Raw genomic sequence first — 24,665 nt, 5'->3', positions numbered from 1 at the left:
TTACAAACCCATGGGTCATGGAAATGAAGAGTCATGACACGTTAGGGTTTACATGGTGTAACCCTAGATGTGTCAACACTATATAAGGATCCTATTCTCCACAAAAATCGGATACACATAAGAAACTAGAGGGCTAGGCCGATTTCAAGAAGTGTGTATTCTCTCAAAAGTCTTTCCAAGAGCATTTGGTATTGTGTGACGCATTTGAGGCATCACACTTGGGGTGCTAGGCTCACAAGGTTTCAAGGATCATAAGCAACAACAAGGTAAGTTATTCTATCTTTCATTCAAGTTAAAAAATTGTTCCCCATGTATGCTAGATAGGAATATAACCTTGGAATTCAACTTTGCATGATAATTAGACAAACATAGATCCAAGGTTATTAGGGTTGCATGTACACTTAGGAAGTGTTAGAATGCTCAAAACCCATCAGGACTCTCCCTACACCACCCACATTAGGAGCTTGCGCCTTGGGGCAATTTCTTGAAGTGTCTTGCTTCACCACATCCGTAGCAGGTTTGGCTTGCCCCTGCATTGGCAACTTGATTGAGCGGTCGTGCTGGCGCTTTACAGAAACGGGCGGTATGCCCCTTCCTATCATAGTTTTTGCAGTGCATTTCTCAGCAAGCACCATTGTGATGGTAGTTACATTTGTTGCACTTAGGGAGATTCCCAGTGTATTGTTTCGGTGGTACTGGAGTGGTAGCAATAGTGGCTGCACGGACAGCAACAGTCTGTTGCTTCTTGGCGGGGTCCTGCGTCGGTTGTTTCTTTTTATTGTTCCAGAACTTCCTCTTGTTGTTCCCTCCTTTTGTTTGGTCAGTGGTGGCTATCACGGTGCCACGACTAGCCCGGTGATCGATAAGTTGTTGTGTCAATTCCTTGGCACTTTCAAAGGTAGTGGGTTTCGAGGCCAGTACACTGTCTTGAATCTGGGATGACAGCCCCCAGAGATATCGCTCCACCTTCTTCTCCTCTGGAGTGACCATTGCTGGACAGAGGAGTGCTAGGTCATTGAAGCGAGCAGTATAAGTTTCAAGATATGTGCCCGACCTTCTGAGGTTCCAGAGTTCTTCTTCGAGTTTTTTTATTTCACCCCTCGGGCAATACTCCTTTAACATCAACGCTTTTAAGTTTTCCCAGCCTATGGAGTTAGTCACTGTAGGAGTAAGTGACTTAACTCGGCTGTTCCACCAAGTAAGAGCTTTTCCGGTGAAAGTGAATGTTGCATACTTGACCTTGCTCGCTTTGGGACATGCACAGATTTCGAAGACTGCTTCGGTCCTTTCGAACCATTGCATCAGCACGATGACACCCCTGCTTCCATTGAAAGGATCGGGTTTGCCATTCGTGAAGTCTTTGTAAGAACACTCCTTAGTACGCCCCGTGCTGTCCCCATGATTCGAGTTAGTATTCCCGGATCCGGAACTGCCGGAACCATTTGTACCCATCTGCAACATTGCTGCCGCCACGGCTGCTGTTATTGCAGCCTGAAACATCACAGAATCAAACTCCGGAGGTGGTGGCGGAGGGGGCGGTGTTGTGCTGCCGGAAGGTCTTGGTCTTTTCCTTGGTGGCACGGTTCTGTCATAAATTTTAAAAAAATGACCAGTCGGTAAGACTTCAATAGTAATAATGAGTCGAGTGCTACTTGTTTTATCTCATTTGTATTATACCCGACTTTATTGCATTAGCAAGTAATTCATAGAAGAGTTTACGCAATTAAACTTATGAATTTAATAGTGGTGACTCAAACGGAGTCATGCGTTTGGTTCCGTGTCTGACTCACTCCTAAGATTCGTTCGATGTCTCTTAGTTATGCATAATTAAAATTTTAATAAACTGTTGATACTAATGAGTCTGCCCTATGTCCACAACCAAACAAGGAACAGGTCCTAAGGCAGACTCATCATTTCTAGGTCGATTACATTTTTAATTACACATAACAACGAGGTACACTTAAAATCTTAGAATTATCAGCTATAAATTGTTTGTAATACCACATAGTAAATCTCATGTCAACATTCAATGAAGTAAAATTCATGCCAAAACCATAGATAGCATTTTAATACATATTGTTTTGAGAGAGTTTGACCTCATAAGGGTCTACATTACATCAACGCAAAAGATAGTTTGAACAGTACAAAAACCCTTTGAATAGTGTAAACACTTAGTCGCAAGGTCAACCTACATACAAACGAGTAGCACCAACGCATGCTCGAAACCTATGCTACGAAGATGTGAGAGTAGTGATGAGCCCTACTCACGACGATCCTTCCCTGGTGAAGCTTGGGATGACGTCGATGCGCCTTGTAGTTCTGCCAATCTCCGTTCGGCTGCAACCATTCTCTCCTCAAGCGCCATGTATCTTTCCCGATACTCCCTTGCTTCTGCTCGAGCAGCGAGAAGGTCTTGAATGAGTTGGTCTCTGTAGTGGGAGTCTCGTTCCAGGTCTCTGGTGCGAGCAGTGGTAGACTCTATGATGACACTCAGCTCTCGGACTTGATCGGCCGTCGTCCTACCGCGATCATCCATAATCGCTATATGTCGAGTCATGACTAGGAGGGCTCTATCAGCCGGTCCCCCATGGCTAAGGTCATAGTAACCACGTTGGTCGCCATATGGTGACCGCTGGCGCTGTTGTCGGCTCCACCTTTCGATTGTTGTTGCCCAACGGGGCTCAGGCCCATTGTGCCCCCAACGGTTTGCAGGTACCCTCGCGATGTAAGGGGGGTTGAATACTTCTGGCTCTTCTTCACTTTCATCCTCGTCCATTTCTATCTCGACGTCTTCTTCTTCCTCCTCTTCTTCTTCGGGTTCCTCTTCGGGATCCTCTTCAGGATCTTCTTCGATTGGTTCTTCGGGCTCTTCTTTGATCCAGCCGGACTTTCCCTGATTGGGAAAGTACGAGTCTCCTGGTAGGTGAAATCCTGCCATGACGTCTGCACGAGAAATTGGGGGGGGGGGGGGGTAAGAAGCACATAATGGATATTAATAATATTGCGCTATAGCAACATACAAATACTCATATAGTATTTTAAATGTTTAGATTTGGTTCTTAGAGCATTCCTTGTAGAGTGGAGTTAGGTTATTAGATTTGTTGCCCATTACGACTATCCCCCAAGATGCGTAAGTCACTTCTCGGACGAATATAGTTGATCAGGCTATATCCTTCCCAGATGTGGTTACACATGCTAGGGCATACTCGTAGTGTTCAACTCCTCTTCTTTCACTTAATGTTCTCCCTAGTTATGACACTATGCGAGCATGTAATGTATGTATGTATACTTTAACAAGAAAACTATTTATTTTCTAAAAGTATATCCAATTGAGAAATGTTTAAAATCAGATACTTTTAGTCCCAAGTGTTTTTATAGTTTGTATATCTTATGTGGTTTGATATACTTAATTCACTATAAACCGTGTTCTGATACCAATCTGTCACACCCCCAAACCAAGGATGGCGGAAACGTCCGGGATGGAGGACTTCATGTATAGTATCATAACAACAATGGCAATAGTGATGAAAGTAAACACAACCAACATATATATAATTGAAAGAGTTACATCATTGTATGCATTACATGTTTCAAAATCAATTACAATATGTTGACATCAAAATGAAATGTTTGACGCCTTAACGTCCCATCCTCAAAATGCACTTGATTTCCTGTTTAGTGATTTCCTGAGAATACAAGTTGTTTGAAAGAGTGTCAACAAAAAGGTTGGTGAGTTCATAAACTTTTGTATGTAATTATGAAAAGTCTTGTCTAGTAAACGTACGGTTGTTCCGAAAAATTCCGATATTTTCCTTTAAAAATGTGTAATGTAGTCTTATATCAAAAGACCGAAACATATAAGTAACCTTCCTTATTTACAGAAAATAATATGAGTTTAATTCAACATAAACGCGTATGATGTCAATGAATTTCCCGTAAATTCTTATGTTTGTTAATACTTTCTGTGAGTTATTATAACCATGCTATGACCTAGTTGGCTTGAAAACAACGTTCTTCAGGCGTCGGAATTGTTATGACATTTGTCACCTCAGACCTGTCGGTCTAGCTGTTGCATGCAGCTCGGGTGTGGGTTTGTCAAACCCAATATAGATCTATATACAACTATCATGCTCTCCCTCCAGAAGACTCTGGTTACAATACAGGACTTTAAGTAATGCGAAGCAAATGTCTCACAAAGTCATCAACGAATTTACATGTAACGAAATGAAAGTTCCCTTTTGTATAAATGTACCATTTTGAAATATATGTATTGTGTAATGTATCATAAACTATACCTATTATAGTTTATCAAAACAAGGGTAGTAGTAGTAATGTATATAAACTATACTTAACATAGTTTAATCAAACGTTTGTATGTATTGGATGTACTTGATTATAACACTTTGTTATTTCTATGCTTTATCTAGCAAAATCCATTTGTTAACTGATTTATATTTATATATTAAGACAAAAATGTCATATATTGCAACAACACATAATGATATATACCTTGCTCAACATGTTACAAGGTGAAATGAAATTGACAGTGTTTTTCTGTTGATAACATTTTCTGTAACTATTATTAGAAAATTTGTAGAAAAACCATAAAATGTCCAAATCAAATTCCGTAAATTCTAAGAGTTTGGAAGATGAGTCTAGTTTGTTCATAAAATTTCCCCTGATTTTTAGTAACCACTAACTTGTGTGAACAAGTCCATAATCACAGACTGGTCCGGATTGATGTTTGAAACGATTGTCAGTTTTGTAGAAATCACCATAAATTGTAGAAAAATCGTATATAGATGTGCAAGTAGTCATTTTAAAGCTAAAAACTTGAAATACCTGCACCTAAAATAGTTTTGAAAAATAAAATGTTTAAGTTGCCCAAAACAGTCAGTGAATGGGGTGAAACTTATCTGATGAAAGCTGTTAGAAGAATTTAGTTATGTTCTTGATCATTTAACTTTTATTCTCCCCCTTAAAACTTAAGAAAAACATGAAAATGTTGGGTTATAAATTCACCTTGAGTGATTTCAGTAGATGGATGATGGAGAAAAGAAGTGTTCAACTCAAGAACACTTAAAGATGCCTTGAAGATTCTCGAGAATTTAACATCGAAGTGATGGAGTTTGTGTAAGCAATCGATGATTGGATTAGAATGAAGTGTAACAAGCACAAGGAGGGTGAATTTTACTTAATAATAGTATAATAAAGCTTGATGATCAGCCTTGTAGTCTCGAAATAGAGAGAATAAGTTTGAGAGAAAAGTGTTTGATCTATTGTTGAAGAAATGAGAGAATAAATGAAGTGTGAGGAGAGAGGATGGATGCTCCATCTCTAAGAACGTGGGGAGGGATGATAATTGAGTGGAAAGGAAATTTAAGTGACCTAGATAAGGTGGGGAGGTGTGGCTGGTCATAGAGTGGATGTGGGGGAGGTTGCTTGTGTCATAAGGTAAAGCAAAATCAACACTCCACCTCAATTGTTCACCCACTAGATTTTATTCCTTTAATAAATATTTTCACAAAAATATGTTTAAATTATAGTCATTTATGGTCTTAAATGTTAAAATATGATTTTTGGAGAAAATCCCGCGTTAAAATAATGAAAAACGGGCTTAAAATGTTAAAAATAGTGAAAACGGGTGAAAAGTGACAAAAATCCGAAGCGTGGCCTGGAGGTTCGGCTTCTGATGCTTGGGAACCGAAAGTAGAGAAGATGGACCGATAGGGTGGAAATGAACCGAGGGTGCGAGATGCGGCTAGAGGCGAGGCTCGGTCGAAAGGGGGAACCGAGAGCGAGGTTCGGCCCGAATGACTTCGACCTTCGCAGCTTCGGTCCGAGAGGTGGCCAGATTCAGTTTCGGCTCTTGGTTTCGGCTTCCGGGTCTCGGTCTCGGCTGGGACAGCGAGGCTCGGTCCTCAGGAGGTTTCGGTCCTTGAGAGGAGTTTCGGCTCCTTAAGTCCGTTTTTTGCGTAGACTTCCGTTTTTGAGCCGTTTTTGACCCGATTAAGGGTCGGGATGGCCCGAATGACATTAAAAGTTACGGGAACTTTTGAGAGAGATTTGGTAGAGATTTCACATTCTTGAAGAGATTTCTCATACAAAGAGAGATTTGGGAGAGATTTCTGATAGAGAGAGATAGAGTGAAATCGATTGAGAGAGGTTTCGTTTGTGATATATTTGAGTGTTCGGCTTCGCAACACAAGGTCCGTAAACCCTGTTAAGCCATGATTTAGTGTCGTACACACTCCCGATGAGCGTGAAATGGCGTGTTATCACTTTGGCTCTATGTTCAACATTTCTAAGGCTATGGAAATTAAACACACAAACTTTCCAACTAATGATTTCTCATTAAAATTGCACACTGAATAGTAATTACATAACGTGAACTCTAATACACAAGGGTTAATCGAGTCAATCGGTTTGACTTGTTGACTTTGACTTGACTCGAAATTGACGGTTGTCACACCCTGTCATACTTCTTCTCCTCTGACTTTCTTTCCACCGATCATTCTTGCTAAAGTCTCTTTCGGGTCTTGTTGTCATTCTTTGAATCTTGTTGTTTCTTACTTCGATTCCTGCTTTCTCTCTTGCTTCGGGTCCTGCTTGTTTTCTTTCTTTCTTGACCAAAAATGTGTGTTTGCTACATGCTTCTTTCTTGTTGCGATCTTTCACTTTCCAAACTACCTTTCCTTCTTTTATGATCCCATATGACATTGATTCTTTCTCTTAAATCTGCTTGATTTTCAGCCCTTCTTCTGGTTAGTCTACTGCAGTATTTGCTCGATATCTATTGTTCTTTTGATCAAGAAAAAATCTTCATACTAACTTGTTGCTGCTAGATTCCTTTTTTTTCGTTCCTAGCCATGCAACTAAGGGCTGCTCCTCCTTTCTCGACACCGACTCTCAAACCCGATTCTTTTACACGAACCCTAGGTTCTGATACCAATTGATGGAAATCATGTTAGAAATTAGGGGATGAAGAGATTGTTTGGATTCTCTGAAAGTCGTGATTCACTATTAAATTGAAGTATTTCGATGGTACAGATCGAACACTCAATTGGATGAAATTCAGAGAATGAAATCTGAGAATGTATTTGATAATGTTCTTCAAGATGTACCAGAAAAAATGACCAAAAAACAGATATAGCATTCCTGTCTGAAAACTGTCAATAGACAGTTACAAACTGCTATAAAACTACCAAACCTGTCAAAAACGGATCTCAGAGAAAAAAGGGTCAACTTTCTAAAATTGGAATTTTGATGCAGTTTTTAATATAGCAATATAGTCCAAATAAAAAATTTTTGCGCTGACCTGGCAGCTCGATCTCAGCCAGGGGCTCTGCCCCTTGGACCCCGCCAGGGGCTGCCACCCCTAGGACCCCGCTCCCAGGGGCGCTGTCCCCGGATCCCCGTTCGTTTAGAAGCTTCGCCCCTAATTAACAATGTACTTTGAATCTTGAAAAATTTGAACAAGTGTGCACTGCTATACCATCCTAACTTGTTCAATATTTAACAAGATTACTTTTGGTCAACAAATTTAATCCTATTACACTTAAATAATATTTGATGATATAAAATCACCAACAAATCAGGCCCTCGAGATCACTCTTTAGTGCAACAACAAACAAGATAAAACAACACTTAATGTGTGATTTTTAGGAAAGAGTGATAAGGGAGAAAGAAGAAGTTTTTGTGACTCTACTCTTCTATTCATGAAACAAGTGGCTTTTATAGCCTACAAAACCTAATAAAAACTAAACAAGAATAAGCACACCTTTTCCTAACAGTCAAATACCCCAAAATACCGGGTCCACATGACCCATTCAGCCCTACCTTTTATTCAATTCAAATATTAAACTAATATAACATCCATGTCAAGATTAAACCCTACAGTGTTGACAGGTGCATTTTAGAAATATAATTTTTTGTTTCTAATAAGAAACATTTCCATTGACATTACTGTTGATTTTGTCAAGTCTTCCTTTGTTATGTTTTTAAGGTTTTTTTTTTTTTTTTTTTTTTTTTTTTTTTTTTTTTTTTTTTTTTTTTTTTGTAAACGACAAATAGGTATATTAAAAATGACAAACTCAAAGAACTAGAGGCGCCCAGAATACTACAAAATTTAAGTTTCCAAGTAACTTATCGAATATCGATCACTTCACTTTCCATATTCCATACTACACTCGCACTCGACCATTCCCCAGACAACACGAACTCCTTTTGCTTAGCTTAGTGATGATCAAGTTGCAGAATCTCTTGATAGTTTTTGTCTCCATTTCATTTTCACCCTCCATTATATCTCAAAAACTCATTAACTGTACCCGTTCATGCCCCGGAGCCCAATTTATTTTCGTACCCTACCCATTCGGCTTCTCCTCTGGCTGCCAAATCCAGCTCAATTGCACCGCCGATGGCTCCGTTTTAATCGGTGAATTCCCTGTTCAACAAATTAACCCCGATGGGTTAACCGTCGGCCTTCCCGCCATGTGCGGCCGCCCTGTTGACTCCCTCAGCCACCTGAATGGAGAACACTATGCTCCGGTGTCTACAAACGGGATCCTTATGGAAAACTGCATGGACCAGAAAAATAATTGCATAATTGCAGCGACAACGTGGGGAACCAGTTTCGAGGATCTCAATTGCAGTGTCATACAGGATAGACGTAGTAATCGTAGCCTTAGTTGTTACTCCGGTGATACTACTCGTATGTTTCTTGACCATGAAAACATCACAAACATGGGATGTCAGTATCTGTTTTCAGGGGTTGCCTCGGAGATAAGTGGGAATAATAGCGAGGGGGTGTCTTTAGATGTTCAAGTAGTTAAGTTGGGTTGGTGGCTTAAGGGGAGTTGCGACTGTTCTGGTGATGCTGTTTGTACAAAGATTTTGTCTCCGTCGGATGGAAGCGATGGGTATCGGTGTAGGTGTAAAAGCGGTATTGACGGCGATGGGTACACAGCCAGCTCCGGTTGTGGGGAAGCGAAAGGTATGTCGTCATCACTCTGGAACTTTTATTAATATATGATAATGATAATTTATAAGAGGTTGTAGATGTATTTAAAAATTAGAATTAATTTAAATATTGCTGACTTTCAGGAAACTTTTTTCAAGCCTCCAAAGTTGATTTTTTTAGTTTATTGTTTTCATTCTCACCCTATATTTTATATATACTAGGTGTGAGACTCATGTAAAACATGGGTTTAATTAAAAAAATAAATATGAAATTTTAACAATTTCAAAAGTTTGAATTTATAAGAAAAATGAGAAAAATTTTAAATTATTATAATTAATGAGACTTTAATGTATTTAATATATTAAATATATAAACCCTTTCTAATAAATATTTTACATATATACTACCTTACACATTAAATTTGAAATTTCTAATAAATACTTTACATATATACTACCTTACACATTAAATATGGAATTTTAATTTAATAAAATAAAAAATACAATAAAATGACAAGTGGAAAATAGAAAATTTAAAAATTCTAGAAAATGCCATGTGTCCAAATGAAGGAGAAGATTACATGTGGCAAAAAAAACTTTCATTTATTATAGAAGATGACATAATTTTTTTCAGATATAATATGTTGCATTTGTTAAATATTAAAACAAATTGTAATCTAACAGGAAGAAAGAAAAATAAAGTATTACTTTTTTTTTGAATTACCATGCTCTCAACATTTTTAAACGACAATCTAACCTAATTCTAAAACCACTTATGTTTCCTAATTAGACATAGACCCATAATCTCTCATTTTAAAGTGTCTAGTACCTTTGGTAATAAAATTTTGGTATCATACGAAACTAGATTATAGCCCGCGTTAAACGCGGGAAACGCATAAAAAAACATATAATCGTTTATAGATATTGTATAATGATTATAAAAAAATATATGGTTATTGGTATTATTGAAATGTGTAGAAAATACATTGAAAACGATAAATATATATAATCTCTTTGTAGACATTATTTTTGTTTTATTAGTTGAACGACTTTCCTCGTCTTATATAGTTATGATATTTATATATTTATAAGCATTTTAATTAGACGTTCCTTGCATAATAATGTTACCTAATTTAAACATATATTGACAACCAATATACCGTTTTTTCTATTGCATTAAATATTGACAATTATTTCATTTATTCAAATAAAGTTATGTAATATAATTTATAAAATGTTAATTGTTATATAGATTTAATTTTAGTATATCATCAATGTAGATTCTTTTCTAAATCATGATTGGTTTATTTTAAATTGATTATAAATATAAATGCTAGCTTTTATGTTTGTTCTTATTTATTTGGTGATCGCAAGAACTTTGCATTAGTTTTTGGCGCAACTTTGAATAATTTTAGTATATCATCAATGTAATTTGATATAACTTTCAATTATATTAAATATCAAATAATGACATTTCATTACTATTGTGATAATTTAGTTTATATATTATATTTTCACTAATCTTAACGCTCTTATTTTTTCTAATAACCGTAATGCTTTTACTAAATGTGCTTTTTACAAATCTCCTAATATCTTATAATTTTTATCTTACTTTATAATTTTTCATAACTATGTTATTTTCAAGATTGACTGCTTTAATAGTGTTTTTTTTTTCAGTCTATTCAATTTTATATTTCACAGTACAACATCATCGTTTGTATGTATTCTGAAATTTCACTTTAAAAATGCTTAATGTTTACACCTTGATATTATTTTTTTTAATAAACTCATGTAATAATTATGAAATATATATCTCATTTTAATTAACATTCACTTCCTTTATTATATATCAAGTTCCTCATTAAACGGATATACTTTTGGAAAATAATAATTATAATAGGGCAGTATTATCTAAGACGTAAATGTTTGATATACTTTTGGAGAAAAAAAATTAGGATCATTAAAAAAACTTTATATAAAGAAAATACAAATTTAAATTTGTTGAAATTATGGATGAAATTACTGGCGAAAAATTATTTTGGAGGGAGTTGTATTTTGTAAGGTATAATAATATTACAAAATTTGAAATATCTATATTTGTTGTGTACATTAATAAATTTTATTGTTACTATACAAAGATAAAAAAGTAGGTTGATATGATATACAAAAACAAATAATTTCAATAATATTTTAAAATCATGCCAAAATTAACCGGATTCTTATGACATAAAATTTAAAAAAAACATAATCATCTCTAATATATAAAAGTAACATTTTCGTAATTAATGTCAGTTCCTAAAATTGTTAATTTTTGTTTTGTTAAAGGTACCTAATATATTTTCATTTTTATTTAAAAAGTTTCAGAAAAGTAGTTAACCGATTTCATTTAATTTGTGACAAAGAAAATCGAAATATATGAATACATACATTTGATATAGGAACAAAAAATAATCTAAAAAAATATAAAAAGCGAAAGAAGGTACTGACCTTCTAGCGCACAAAAGCAAATGTTTATAGCAGAGAATGATGATGGAAGTTATAAGCAATATTAACGATGTTGTAGGAGAAGGTTTGAAGAAAAGAAACGATTGAAAATAAATGTGAGTTGCGGATTCAATGATGAATCGTATATGTATGTGATAATTTGAATATGATATCTCGGTATTAATGATTTCCTAATAAAAAAAAATTATATTAATGGTTTACTAATATAAACGGATTTATATTAATGTTTGATATTAAGGTCTTGATTGAAATGATTTGTTTCTAATATGTTTTTAAAATTAACCATATTAAAATCTTCATAACTGAAAATTCAAGATGTAAAATATGAAAAGTTTTTATTGGAATTAAATACGTTCCATTTCAACGAATGTAAGTTATTGATTGATAATTGGAAAGCATTTATTGGAATTAAATACATTCCATATGGGGAAGATGATGTCAGCAATTTGATCTAAGGGTGGAAAAAATAAGATTGAAATACAATCAATGGTCCAGATTATTTAAGATGATGTCATAAGGTTTCTCTTTAGTAATATTTAAGATTGTAAGTGCTTTATATATAATATATGATGAAATTATAAGTGCTTTATATATATAATATATGATGTAAACATTATGTTGCACAATAAACGGCTATAGCCACCTCCATTTGGTTAACAATACCCGACTGCAATGGTCATGAACCAATCCGAGCAAGTCCCTCTAATCCGAAATGGTTGTAATGCATAATTGAATTATTCAAGACGGATCAAATCCGACTAGATATTCTTCGGCCTGATTCATTTCTTTCAAAATATGAAGAATATTTATTTGTAATTATTAAATTATACTAGATGCTTATATGCAAAACATTTATCAGTATCAAAGTTATCAAGAATAAGGGGTTTTCTATGTTGCAAAATTATGAGTGTCCTACCATATATAATAAATTATTTATAAGTTTCAAAAATGTAATATACATTTTCGCTTATCTCTTAAAAAAACGGATCAATGATAAAGTTGAAATTTAATAAATAAAATTTAAAACTATTCAATCTGATCTCACATAAGAGATGATACATTGAACAAAGTGGCATCAGGCATAAAACGGCATAACTGCATCAAATTATAGTCATTTTTTTTTTTTTTTTTTTTTTGTAAAGAAAAACAAAAAAATATATTAAAAGTTATAATTGATATTAGGTAAAGAACAACGATAAACAAAAAACAGATCTGAGAAATACGAGATATCAAAAACGAAATCAAAACATACAAAACACGTAGATTTAAGTGGTTCACACTACCTTAGGCTACGTCAAATTAAAGAGAGATTTTATTCCACACATTTTTTTGCTACAATTTTACAGATGAGGCCCTTCATAGTATATAAACAACAAGATTTGACTTAAACATCTAAAAGGTCAACCACGACTGAAAAACATACACGAATAAAAACAAAAAACAAAAAAAAAAAAAAAAAAACAAAAAAACAAAAACAAAAGCCCTAAAAAAGTGGTCCACCCAAAAAAAATTCAGTCTTTAAAATTTTAAATTTGATAATCAGTCTTCGTATCTAGTAATCTCCCACTTGGAAACTTGATCATCATTCAACTGCCATTCATGTATGTATCCTCTGTAACACTCGTCTCTCTCTCTCTCTCTCTCCCTCTCCCTCTCCCTCTCCCTCTCTCTCTCGTCTCTCTCTCTATCTCTCTCTCTCTCCCCCTCTACCTCTCTCTCTCTCTAGTTCCTGCCTCCTCTTCAAGTTAATGGAAGCCCAGTTGAAGCAATGCACGGCTTCAACTTATCAGTTGGTAAGACATTAGTAAACATATCAGTTGGATTCTCCATACCAAGGATTTTATTCAGATTTAGTGTACCACCGGTTATCAATTCTCGTATGAAATGATATCGCATCTTTATGTGTTTCGTTCGGTTGTGGAACACCGGATTTTTCGCGAGATGTACTACACTTTGATTGTCATAGTAAATAACACAATCTTCTTTTTTTATTCCTAGTTTTGACAGAAAATTCTTCAACCACAACAACTCTTATCTTGCTTCTGTAATGGCCATATATTTTGCCTTCATAGTTGAAAGAGCAACACTTTTTTGAAGTCTGGACATTCATTTCACTGATGTACCTCCAATAGTGAAAACATACCCGGTATTGCTTTTTCCTGAATATGCACATCCCCCTAAATCGGAATCAGTGAATCCTTCCAAAACCACACAGAGCAACATCAGAAGTACCTTTCAAGTAACATAGCAGCCACTTGACCCCTTCCCGGTGCTCCTTTCCTCGATTTGACATAAATATACTCACAACTCTCACTATATGTGCAATGTCCGGTCTGGTGCACATCATATCATACATCAAGTTGCCAACTGCTGATGCATACATGATTTTGACCATTTCTTCTCTGTCTTCATCCATCTTTGGGGACTATTTCTTAGAAAGTTCTATCTGACCTCCCAAAGGTGTACTTTTTGGTTTTGCATCAGCCATGTTGAACTTCTTTAGAATCATTTTGATATACTCTACCGTGAAAGCTTCAACGTTCTAGCAACTTTGTCTCTGACTATGATTATCCCGAGAATTTGTTTGGTAGCTCCCAAGTCCTTCATCTGAAACTCTCTAGAAAGTTGTTATTTCAGTGTGTTGATTTCATGAATATCTGATCCAGCAACCAACATATCATCAACATATAATAAAAGAATAATGTAAGAGGACCTGAACTTCTTTAGATAATAGAAACGGTCCATCTCGCATATCTTGTACCGATTTTTATGTATAAAGTTGTCGAATTTTAAATAACACTGCCTTGGAGCTTGTTCCAGTCCATATAAATTCTTTTTCAGTTTACACACCAGATTCTTCTAACCATTTACCAGGAAAAGTTCTAGTTTGGACATGTAAATGTCTTCCTCAAGGTCACGATGTAAGAATGCAGTCTTAACATCCAGTGGTTCCAAATGTAAATTTTTCAGCAGCCACAATACTTAAGACCAGTCAAATAGTAGTGATCTTCATAACTAGTGAGAAGATTTCATTGTAATTAACCCCCTCTTTCTGTTTGAAACCCTTTACAACTAGTCTGGCTTTATACCTCTTTCTACCATCAGCTTCATCCATGATTTTGAACACCCATTTGTTTTGCAAAGCTCTCTTTTGTAACATCCCAAAATACGATCCAAAAATTTTTGTTTTTAATAATAATAAAAATCATATACTGAACGTCATATCATAAAACCATACGTCAAATATCTCAAACCATAATAAAATGTCATGGTACAACTGTATCAAATCAAACTAAGTATCAAAACAAACTCCCAGGACAAAAACTGAAGTCCCGTCTCTACTCGATGAGGCGGGCCACAGACTCATCGAGTCCCTCTTGAAACTTGAAGAAATAATAATATTAAATAACATACCATAATCAGGGCGTTACATCTTTCTTGCTGGTAATTTGACAAAGGACTAGGTATGGTTCTTGTCAAGTGAATCAAACTCCTCCTTCATGGCTTTTTCCATTTTATAGAGTCTTTCAGTTTCATCACCTTTGGTTAAGAATCTGACTCTACATTCTCTGCCAGTATCAGGTAATTAACTGAGATAGAATATTTGCTAGTGGGTCTTCGATATTTGGTTGATCTTCTTATTAGATTAGAGTTTCAAAAACTATCTGATTTGGGGTTTCACTTTCTCAATGATCTGGTATTTCGGTTTCTTAGTCTTTATCTTTTTTAGAACTCCCATTGACTTCGGTATTTATTGTCTCTTCAGCACTCCTACTATTTTGTGAGCCTTCACCAGTTTTAGGTTGTAACACATCAACATCTGTCAATTCTTCAAACACCTCCTTTTGACTTTGTTTGATTTTTCTTGGAGTTGTAGCTAGATCATCTTTATAGAGGACATCTTCACTAAAAGTGACATCTATGCTCCTAATCACTTTCATGGTTTAGTTATCCTAACATCTATAGCCCATATCATCCAACCTGTACCTGATAAATATATACTTCTTAGCTTTAGCTTCAATTTTGTCTTTGCTTGCATCTTTAACCTTGACATAAGCATTATATAACAAATACTTTAAGGTAAGAGAGAGATACATCGCTTTTCTTCCATTCCTCTTCTGGAATTTTGAACCCAATGGGAATTGAGGGTTCACGATTTATAAGGTAAGCAGTTGTGTTCGTTGTGTCTGCCCATAACATTTTTGGCATTCCTGCGTGTAACCTCATGCTTTCAGCTCTCTCTTTTGGTGTTCTGTTCATCCTCTCCGCAACACCATTTTGCTAGGGTGTTTCGTGCATATTCTTCAACATTCTGATTCTGTGTTCTGCACTATAGTCGGTAAATTCCTTGTTGTTGTGTTCACCCCATTATCCAACTTTAGACATTTTATCTTCATATTTGTCTCATTCTCCACAATAGCTTTGAACCTTTTAAAAGTAGAGAGAACGTCAGATTTATTTTTCAGAAAGTAAACTCATACCATTCTTGTAGCATCATCTATAAATTTAATGTAATAGTAGGAACCGTCTGTTGATGAAACTGACGTGGGACCAAAGACATCAGATTATATCTGCTCAAGCTTCTCTAATTTTGGTGGCTGGCCCGTCTTCATGAAAGTAAATATTTTCTATTTACTGAATACACATGATTCACAGAAGTCGACTGTCACATTCTTCAGTCGTGGGATTCTGCCTTTTGAAGTAATAATCTTCATTCCTTTCTCAATCATATGGTCAAGTCTTTGGTGCCATAAAGTAGAGGACTCCCCATCTCTAATAGTTGTATTTGCTTCTCCAAAGGTCAACTCCACCATATATGGAGTTCCCTTCTTCTTTCCTTGAGCAATGTCCAAGTTCCCTTTAATAACCTTCCATTTACCTATTTCAAACTTTACATCATGTCCCTCTTCATCCAGTTGTCCCACTGAGATCAAGATTTTCTTCAGGCTAGGAATGTATTTCACATCCTTCAAAATCCAAGTAATACCCATTGAAAATTTTAGAGCTACATCTCCAATACCAATGATCTTCATAATATTACCATTTGCTAGATGAACAGTACCGCTGTAAGGTCTGAAATTTCTCATGATTTTATTGTTATGGCAAGTGTGAAACGATGCTCTTGAATCTATCACCCAAGACTCGACTACACTTTCTACACAAAAAATCAGTGCATCATCATAGTCTTCAGCCACATTCATCTGCTTCTTGTCATTATATGCAGGAGGTTTAGGACATTTATTTCTAAAATGTCCTATTTCATTATAGTTCCAGCATATGATTTCCTTTTTGCTTCTTGACTATCCTCTCTTCCTTGACTTTGATCTTTTTCTTCCGTATCCACCATTATTCTGTTTCCTGCCCCTCTCTTCGGTACGAGTAAACTAGTGGAGCCTTCTCCTATATTCTTTCTTCGAACATCTTTTCCAAGAATCAACTCTCTGATGCTTTCGAATGTGAGTCTCATAGTTCCTGAAGAACTACTGACTACAGTAACTATTCTAGCCTAGCTTTTGGGCAACGAAGATAATAATAATAAAGCTTGGACTTCGTCTTCAGATTTAATTTCAACATATCCTAACTCGGATATTATTAAGTTAAAGTCGTTGACGTGGTCTATCACATATGCTCCTTCCTTCATCTTCGTGTTTACTTTGTCTAATTAGGAAAACTTTGTTTGTTGTTGATGGCTTTTCATACATGTTAGACAATGCCTTTATCAATCTAAATATGGTCTTCTAATTGCCGATGTTATACACGACATTCTTCGCTAGTGATAATCTGAAAACGCCAAGGTCATGTCTGTCCATCAAGTTCCATTAGGTCATATGCATCTTCTCAGGTTTCTGTTTAGATAATGGTAAGTGCAATTTCTTCTGATATAAGTAATCCTCAATCCGCTTCTTCCAAAATCCAAAGTCACGACCTTCAAATTTATCGATCTTCACCTTCCCATTTTCATTCATAGCTCTAATACCAGTTGTTAGGTGAAGAACAACGATAAACGAAAAACAGATCTGAGAAATACAAGAAATCATAAACGAAATCAAAGCATACATAACACATGGATTTAAGTAGTACACACTATCTTGTGTGTGTATGTGTATGTATTTATGTAGGTATATGTATATGTGTGTGTATGTTTATATATATATATATATATATATATATATATATATATATATTATTCAACACATGCTTTTCTGTTATAATGTTACAGATACAGTTGTTCAAAAGTATATAAACGACAATATTGACCTAAACATCTAAAACGACAAGCCCGACTGAAAAAACACAAAAATAAATAAATAAAAACAAAACAAAACAAAACAAAACAAAAGGCCTAAAATTGACCCACCCAAAAAAAATTAGTCTTTAAAGTTGCAGATATATATATATATATATATATATATATATATATATATATATATATATATATATATATATATATATATATATATATATATATATATATATATATATATATATATATATATATATATTATTCAACACACGCTTTTCTGTTATAATGTTACAGATATGTTCAAAAGTATATAAACGACAATATTGACCTAAACATCTAAAACGACAAGCCCGACTGAAAAAACACAAAAATAAATAAATAAAATAAAAAAAACCAAAACAAAAGGCCTAAAATATAATTGACCCACCCAAAAACATTTAGTCTTTAAAGTTGTAGATCTAATGATAAGTCTTCATATCTAACAATTGATATGTGAGATTATTTTTTTTAGGGATAGAAAATCTTTAGGGTTTACCGTTCTAGAGATCAAACACCACAACAAACAAAAATTATGAGATTGGATCAATGCTTATGATCGTAAATACAATCATACAATATTAGGTTCGATCATGATCTAAAAACCATGTTAGTGGGATCAAGATTGTTTTTGATATTAGGATCTTGGGATATCAGGATCCTACGAATCTACCATAAGATCTCGAGTATAATAAGTCATTGACGTTGATTTACATGTAAACACTTAAATATAATCATTATAAACAAGCAGAAAAAGAATAAGATTGTGACTTTTACATATTAAAAACTTCCAATTTACTTACATAGAGTTTTCTCTTTGCCACTTTCTTATGGAACAATAAAAATTTTCAATTTTCAATTAAACTTGTCGTGATCTCGTCCAAATGTATCCAAAAAAGGACCAAGATTGGATCTTTCCACTCTTGGTCCAATCATACCCAAAAAAGTCTTGATAAAGTTTGGTTGATGTCTGGTCATATCCAAAAAAAAAAAAAAACAATTGACGCGCTAAAAAACTAACTCTCCTAGCTGACTACATCACGGCCCTATCCGTTTAAAAAAACATCGTCTGGCTTGATTCGCTTGTACATAGACATCTAGATCCGGTATTTTGTAGCATAAAAAGTCCAATGTGGATACACTCACTCAACTAGCCATTAGGGTTAGGACACCTAATAGTTGACAACTACAACCAATTACCAATATATAGCTAGTAAAATGCACACCAGCTATCACCATTTTCAAATAATAATCCTTCCTGTTTTAGCTTTGATCATCATATAACGTGACATAAGTGTATTTTAAGCCACAGTTGATTGAGTTTCCCCTTTCAAGCATCACTTATTGCTATTGGTAGTGTTCTAATCTTTATCAACAAGCTTACCTCATTTTTATCTTATTTCCCAAACCAGGATCCATGGGAGCTACAAGGAGGTTCATAATAGGTAAGGAGACAAATATTTATATAAACCGATGACATACTTTAATCAAACACACATTTATAAAAATAAAATAATAATAATAATAATAATAATAATAATAATAATAATAATAATAATAATAATAATAATAATAAAACTTAATACGGAAAAAAAGTACAACTCTTTATTGGACCAAGAGAGAAATTATTTCTCCTTTTATTTAGATGTATTTAACCATCATATCTGAAATTCATTTATAGGACTCTCAAGGGGCATTGCTGGATCATGCTCATGTTGTTTGTGATGCTATGTCGAAAAAAGAGGTTATGGAAAAATCTAGTTGCTCATAGGCCGGTAAGAATCTCCATTATTATGCATTTGTTGGTTTTTTTGCTGGAAATTCTCCACGTTCCCTAACCAACCAAGTTTGGAAAATAGGGAACCACGACAAATCATGATATTGAAATATTCATAAGGAACTTTGGACCTATAGCCCCGAAAAGATTCAAGTATTCGGAAATCAAGAAAATGACAAACGCATTTGATGAGAAACTAGGGCAAGGAGGGTATGGAAGTGTCTACAAGGGACAAATGCCTGATGGGCAACTAGTTGCAGTAAAGCTCTTAAGTAAAGCCATTGGAAATGGACAAGATTTCATCAATGAAGTCGCTAGTATCGGTAGAACTTCTCATGTCAACGTAGTCACACTCATAGGCTTCTGCTTTGACGGAAAAAAAGAGCCCTAGTATATGTGCTCATGTCAAAAGGATCCTTGGATAAGTTTTTACGTGGTGATATATGTCGTCTAGAGTGGAACACGTTATTCCAGATTGCAAAAGGGATTGCACGAGGTCTAGAGTACTTACATCAACATTGTAACACGAGGATAATTCATTTCGATATAAAGCCTCACAACATTCTATTAGACGAAGACTTTGTCCCAAAAATATCTGATTTTGGGTTGGCTAAGTTGTGCAAGAGGAAAGAGAGTCTTGTATCTGTAACGGGAGCAAGAGGTACCGCTGGATACATGGCCCCTTAAGTATTTTTCAAGAGTTTTGGAGGCGCTTCACATAAATCTGATGTATATAGCTATGGGATGATGGTTCTTGAAATGACAGGTGCACGTAAAAAGAACAAGTCTAACGACACAAGCATGAGTGAAGCATATTTTCCGGATTGGATATACAAGAAAGTAGAAAGTGGAGATAATCTAGGGGTTGATGGGGTGACAACCGAAGAAGAAGAGGAATTAGCTAGGAAGTTGGTGATGGTGAGCCTGTGGTGCATCCAGTCTGATCCATGGGATCGACCATGGATAAGTAAAGTTGTGGAGATGTTAGAAGGAAGCTTTCAATCATTACAAGTTCCACCTAGACGTTTTTGGTCATCTCCAACAAGGCATACGCAAGACAATTCTCCATCGGCCATACAGAGGCTAAGTAGCCAGGGAGTACTAAAAATGCAGGCTACAGAAGAAGAATCATCTTCCTGACGTGCACAAAATAATTTTTGTTAGAAGGGATCTTTCACAAATATTAGTTCTATTCAAAGCTATCTCCCACAAATTCTGTGTATACCATGGAAAATCAGTCAAAACAAAGGGTAGATGTAATTCGGGCTTTCTTTTGGTTTTTATTTTTTAATGCATTGTTGATTAAAAACAACTTAGGCGGCTCAATGTTGAAAGCACAACCCTTTTTTTTACACCACCTGCATATATTTTTGAGTCATTTTATGTAATCAAAATTTGATAATGGGCAGATAATCGCCATGTTATTGCATATGAGTAAATATATTCATTTATGTTCTTTCGAAAATTGAATCATTAGGCTACCCGGAGTGGAGAGACCTCCATGCGTGAAACGCTTACATGGAGGCTCTCTCCACGCATGAAGACCGCCCCTGGCTTCAGTGGGTTGGTGGTGGCGTGGCTCCCAGGACGGACGAAGATGCGTATATTGATTGGTCCTTTAATTTGGACCTTTGGAATGGGTTATTAAATAAAAAAAACTTTTTGCCTTTAATTTCCTTTCTCTATCTATATATACATCCACTTTTACACAATTTTTTCAAGACAAACATACAAATTCTCTCAAATCAAACATACAAATTTAACAAAAAAATGGATAGCGGTTCTGATGACAATTTGGTGTTGCACACACTATTGTCTACGACACAAGACGTAATTTGTGAGAGAGGCGAAACTTCACACCGCGAGAAGAAACATAGAAAATATATCAATCGGGATTGAGAGGCGGCACATGAACTTTTGGTACGTGATTAGTTTGTCCCTGATAGTCTTTATGACTTATCGAAATTCGAAGAACGTTTTCGTATTAGTAAAAATTTATTTTTACGTATAGCTTCAGATTTGGAACGTAATTATGAGTTTTTCCAATTACGATGGGATGCTAGAGGTAAACGTGGTTTTACCACAATACAAAAATATACGACCGCTCTTAGACAATTGGGATATGGTATAACCGCAGACGCATCAGATGAGTATCTGAAAATGTCTGAGAGGACGGGTCCAGATTGTACATATCTATTCTGTGAGTATGTTATAGAGCTTTACCGTGACATATACTTGCAACATCCGACTAAAAGTGATGTCGAACAGTTGTATGCCGCGCATGAAGCTAAACATGGTTTTCCAGGGATGCTTGGTAGTATTGATTGTACACATTGGGAGTGGGCAAATTGTCCCAATGCGTGGCGTGGTCAATTTACGCGAGGAGATCATGGGGTCCCGATTGTTATATTGGAGGCGGTTGTTTCAAACGACCTATGGTTTTGGCATGCATTCTTTGGTATGGCGGGGTCAAACAATGACCTGAATGTGCTTCACGCGTCTCCGTTATTTAACGACATTTTGCAGGGTAAAGCACCAGATACGTCATACGTTGTGAATGGAAATGAATACAAGTATGGATATTACCTATGTGATGGGATATATCCAGAGTATGCTACATTTGTTAAGTCTTTTTCGTTTACAGCCGATGAGAAACGAAAGTTGTTCAAGTTAGCACAGGAATCTGCACGGAAGGATGTTGAAAGAGCGTTTAGAGTCCTAAAACAAAGGTGACACATAATCAAACATCCAACACGAACATGGGATAGGGCAAAACTAACGACAGTGTTGACTGTCTGTGTGATTTTACGTAACATGATAATAGAAGAAGAAGGCAGAGCTATTTGTTCATATACCAGGAACGATGTACTTAACTCACCTGCAGTAATACAAGTTGGTAGCCCAACATACTTCTCTAGGGTTTTAGAAATACAAAATCGTGAAACACATCACAATCTACGGCACGATTTGACCGAGCACATATGGGGGAGACAACTCCAAGGGGGAAATGACGATGGAGACGAAGAGGATGAGGGCGATAATTACGACGAGAATGCAGACGGTGATGACGAGGCGGATGAGGATGATGACGACGATGGCGATGAGTAGTATTTTTTTACGGTTTTTATGTTTTACTTTTTTTTAATTAAGTAGTGTAGTATTTGATTTGTTAGGTTTTATGTGTGTTTTAGTAATTTAGGTTTTAAATTTCTATGTTTTTAATTAATGAATTTTTTTTGTGTGTTTTCAAAAAATTTATTTATCTTATAAATTATGTTTTTTATTTCATATAGTGTTACAAAAAATAAAAAAAAGTTACCTATATCATAAATTATGTTATTTATTTAACATAATATTAAAAAAATAAAAAATAATAAAAAAAACGTTAATGTTGTTAGTGCTGACCATTTTCTTATGTGGAGTGGGTTGGTGGTGAAGGTGACGTGATGCAGATGTGACATTACTTTTCCGATGAGTTGATGGTGACCACTCCATATAGCATTAATTGCTGATTTTTTAAACATATAGCATTAATTGCTGATTTTTTAAACATTGGTTGTTGCTTCTTTGAGTTTGTCATATCCAGAAACCTGAGTTTTATTAGGTAATGGCTAAAGATGGCGAGAACCTAGCTAATTAAAAACTATAAAGAAATAAAAAATTAAAAACTATAAAGAAATAAAACCGCAATGTAGAAAATGCAAAGCCGAAGAATAAATATGAGCTTCCATTGTCGAAAATTCATTATATTACAAAATTTTAAAACGACATAGACTAATTAATCTTACAAACAAATTACGTCTACCCTGTCCAACTATTTATCTCACGGCTTTTGTTTTCTAAAAAAAAAAGAAAAAAGATTGATTTAAACTAAATTATTTTAAGTGTGTTATAATAACACTACAAAAAAACTAACCTTTACGGCGACAAAAGTCGTCGCAATTGGTCATGTCTGTCGTCGCTAATACTATTAGCGACGACGTGTCGTCACTAAAGCGACGTCGCAATTGACTCGTAGCTAATAGTCCCTTGTCGTCTCTAATATTGTCGTCTCTAATACAAGTCGTCCCTAATACACCTCTGTCGTCTCTAATAATGTCGTATCTATTAATACTCGCCAGAGGTCCTCGTCGTCACAATTGATAGTAGTCGTCTCTAAAGGCGTCGATGCTAATGTTTTTTTCTTTTTTTTTTTTTGAGAAAAAACTTATTTTTTATATTATTAATTTATATATATTATAAAATGCAGTTTTGATAAAAATACATAAGTAAATACATAACACATTATATAAAAACATCAAACATACCATATTCCATAAACTATTTTCCAAACAAACATCAAACATATCATATCTAATAAATCTCAAACAAACATCTAATATATATCATATATATAAACTATTTTCCAAATCCAAAATAACATCCTCCATACCATAAAACAAGAAATATTAGTTGTCTTCGTCTTCCCCACTGTCCTCCCCATCGTTGTTTTCCTTGTTGACTTGGTTTTTAAACGAGCGAATAATGTCTCCAATGGCCGTCACAAATGCCGGGTTTTGAAAAAAAGCATTCACATTAACATCCTACAATTAAGTCACAAACAAATTAAGTCATGAACAATTCAACAAACTATGAAACCATCAAAGCACAAAATCAATTAAGTCTTTAACAATTTAACAAACTACCGAGCTACCAAAAATTACTACAAATACATTAAGTTCTTAACAATATAATAAAGCAACCAAATTCTTTAAGAATTTAACAAGTACCTGTGTTGGTTGCGATGTTTGTGACCGTGACTGCCATTGGGATGAAGCACTTGTACCCCCTTCGAGTACCCAATACCTTCTCAAATATTGCGATCCAATCAATGGTGTCTAGATCACCACCAGAGTCGGCTATGTGATGAGTCTATAGAGCAACCTCAGCAACTAAGGCATTCTGTGTTTCACAAAGATTGTTAATATACGTTAAAACTAACAAAAAAAATTCAACAATCTACTTTATTTTTAAGTAATAATAACTTACATATTGCTCTTCAACCAAATGATCAACAAATTCCCCTCTTTTATTTACATGCGCACGATGAAATACTTCAAGTCTATTCAAATTTTGTTTAACATTACAAAATATGTTATATTTGAA

At 35.0% G+C, this 24,665-nt stretch overlaps 2 protein-coding genes and 1 pseudogene across 2 annotated transcripts; all 3 read left to right on the top strand.

The window, feature by feature from the left end:
- The first annotated feature begins 8,129 nt into the window (after positions 1-8,129).
- LOC111917906 (wall-associated receptor kinase-like 14) lies at positions 8,130-19,220 on the top strand. Its single transcript, XM_023913541.3, has 2 exons — positions 8,130-8,992; positions 19,156-19,220. The coding sequence occupies exons 1-2, from the start codon at positions 8,242-8,244 to the stop codon at positions 19,218-19,220; spliced, it is 816 nt and encodes a 271-aa protein (XP_023769309.2). The 5' UTR covers positions 8,130-8,241.
- A 316-nt stretch (positions 19,221-19,536) lies between these two features.
- Positions 19,537-21,110, top strand: LOC111917905 (LEAF RUST 10 DISEASE-RESISTANCE LOCUS RECEPTOR-LIKE PROTEIN KINASE-like 2.4; annotated as a pseudogene).
- A 570-nt stretch (positions 21,111-21,680) lies between these two features.
- LOC111917880 (uncharacterized) lies at positions 21,681-22,253 on the top strand. The gene has a single exon (XM_023913515.1). It carries the CDS (start codon positions 21,681-21,683, stop codon positions 22,251-22,253), a length of 573 nt encoding a protein of 190 aa, XP_023769283.1.
- Positions 22,254-24,665: the final 2,412 nt, after the last annotated feature.

Source organism: Lactuca sativa, chromosome 4, assembly GCF_002870075.4.
Source record: "Lactuca sativa cultivar Salinas chromosome 4, Lsat_Salinas_v11, whole genome shotgun sequence".
Taxonomy (NCBI): domain Eukaryota; kingdom Viridiplantae; phylum Streptophyta; class Magnoliopsida; order Asterales; family Asteraceae; genus Lactuca; species Lactuca sativa.
Note: the sequence above shows the minus strand (reverse complement) of the source record. Positions and strands in the feature narration are given on the sequence as shown.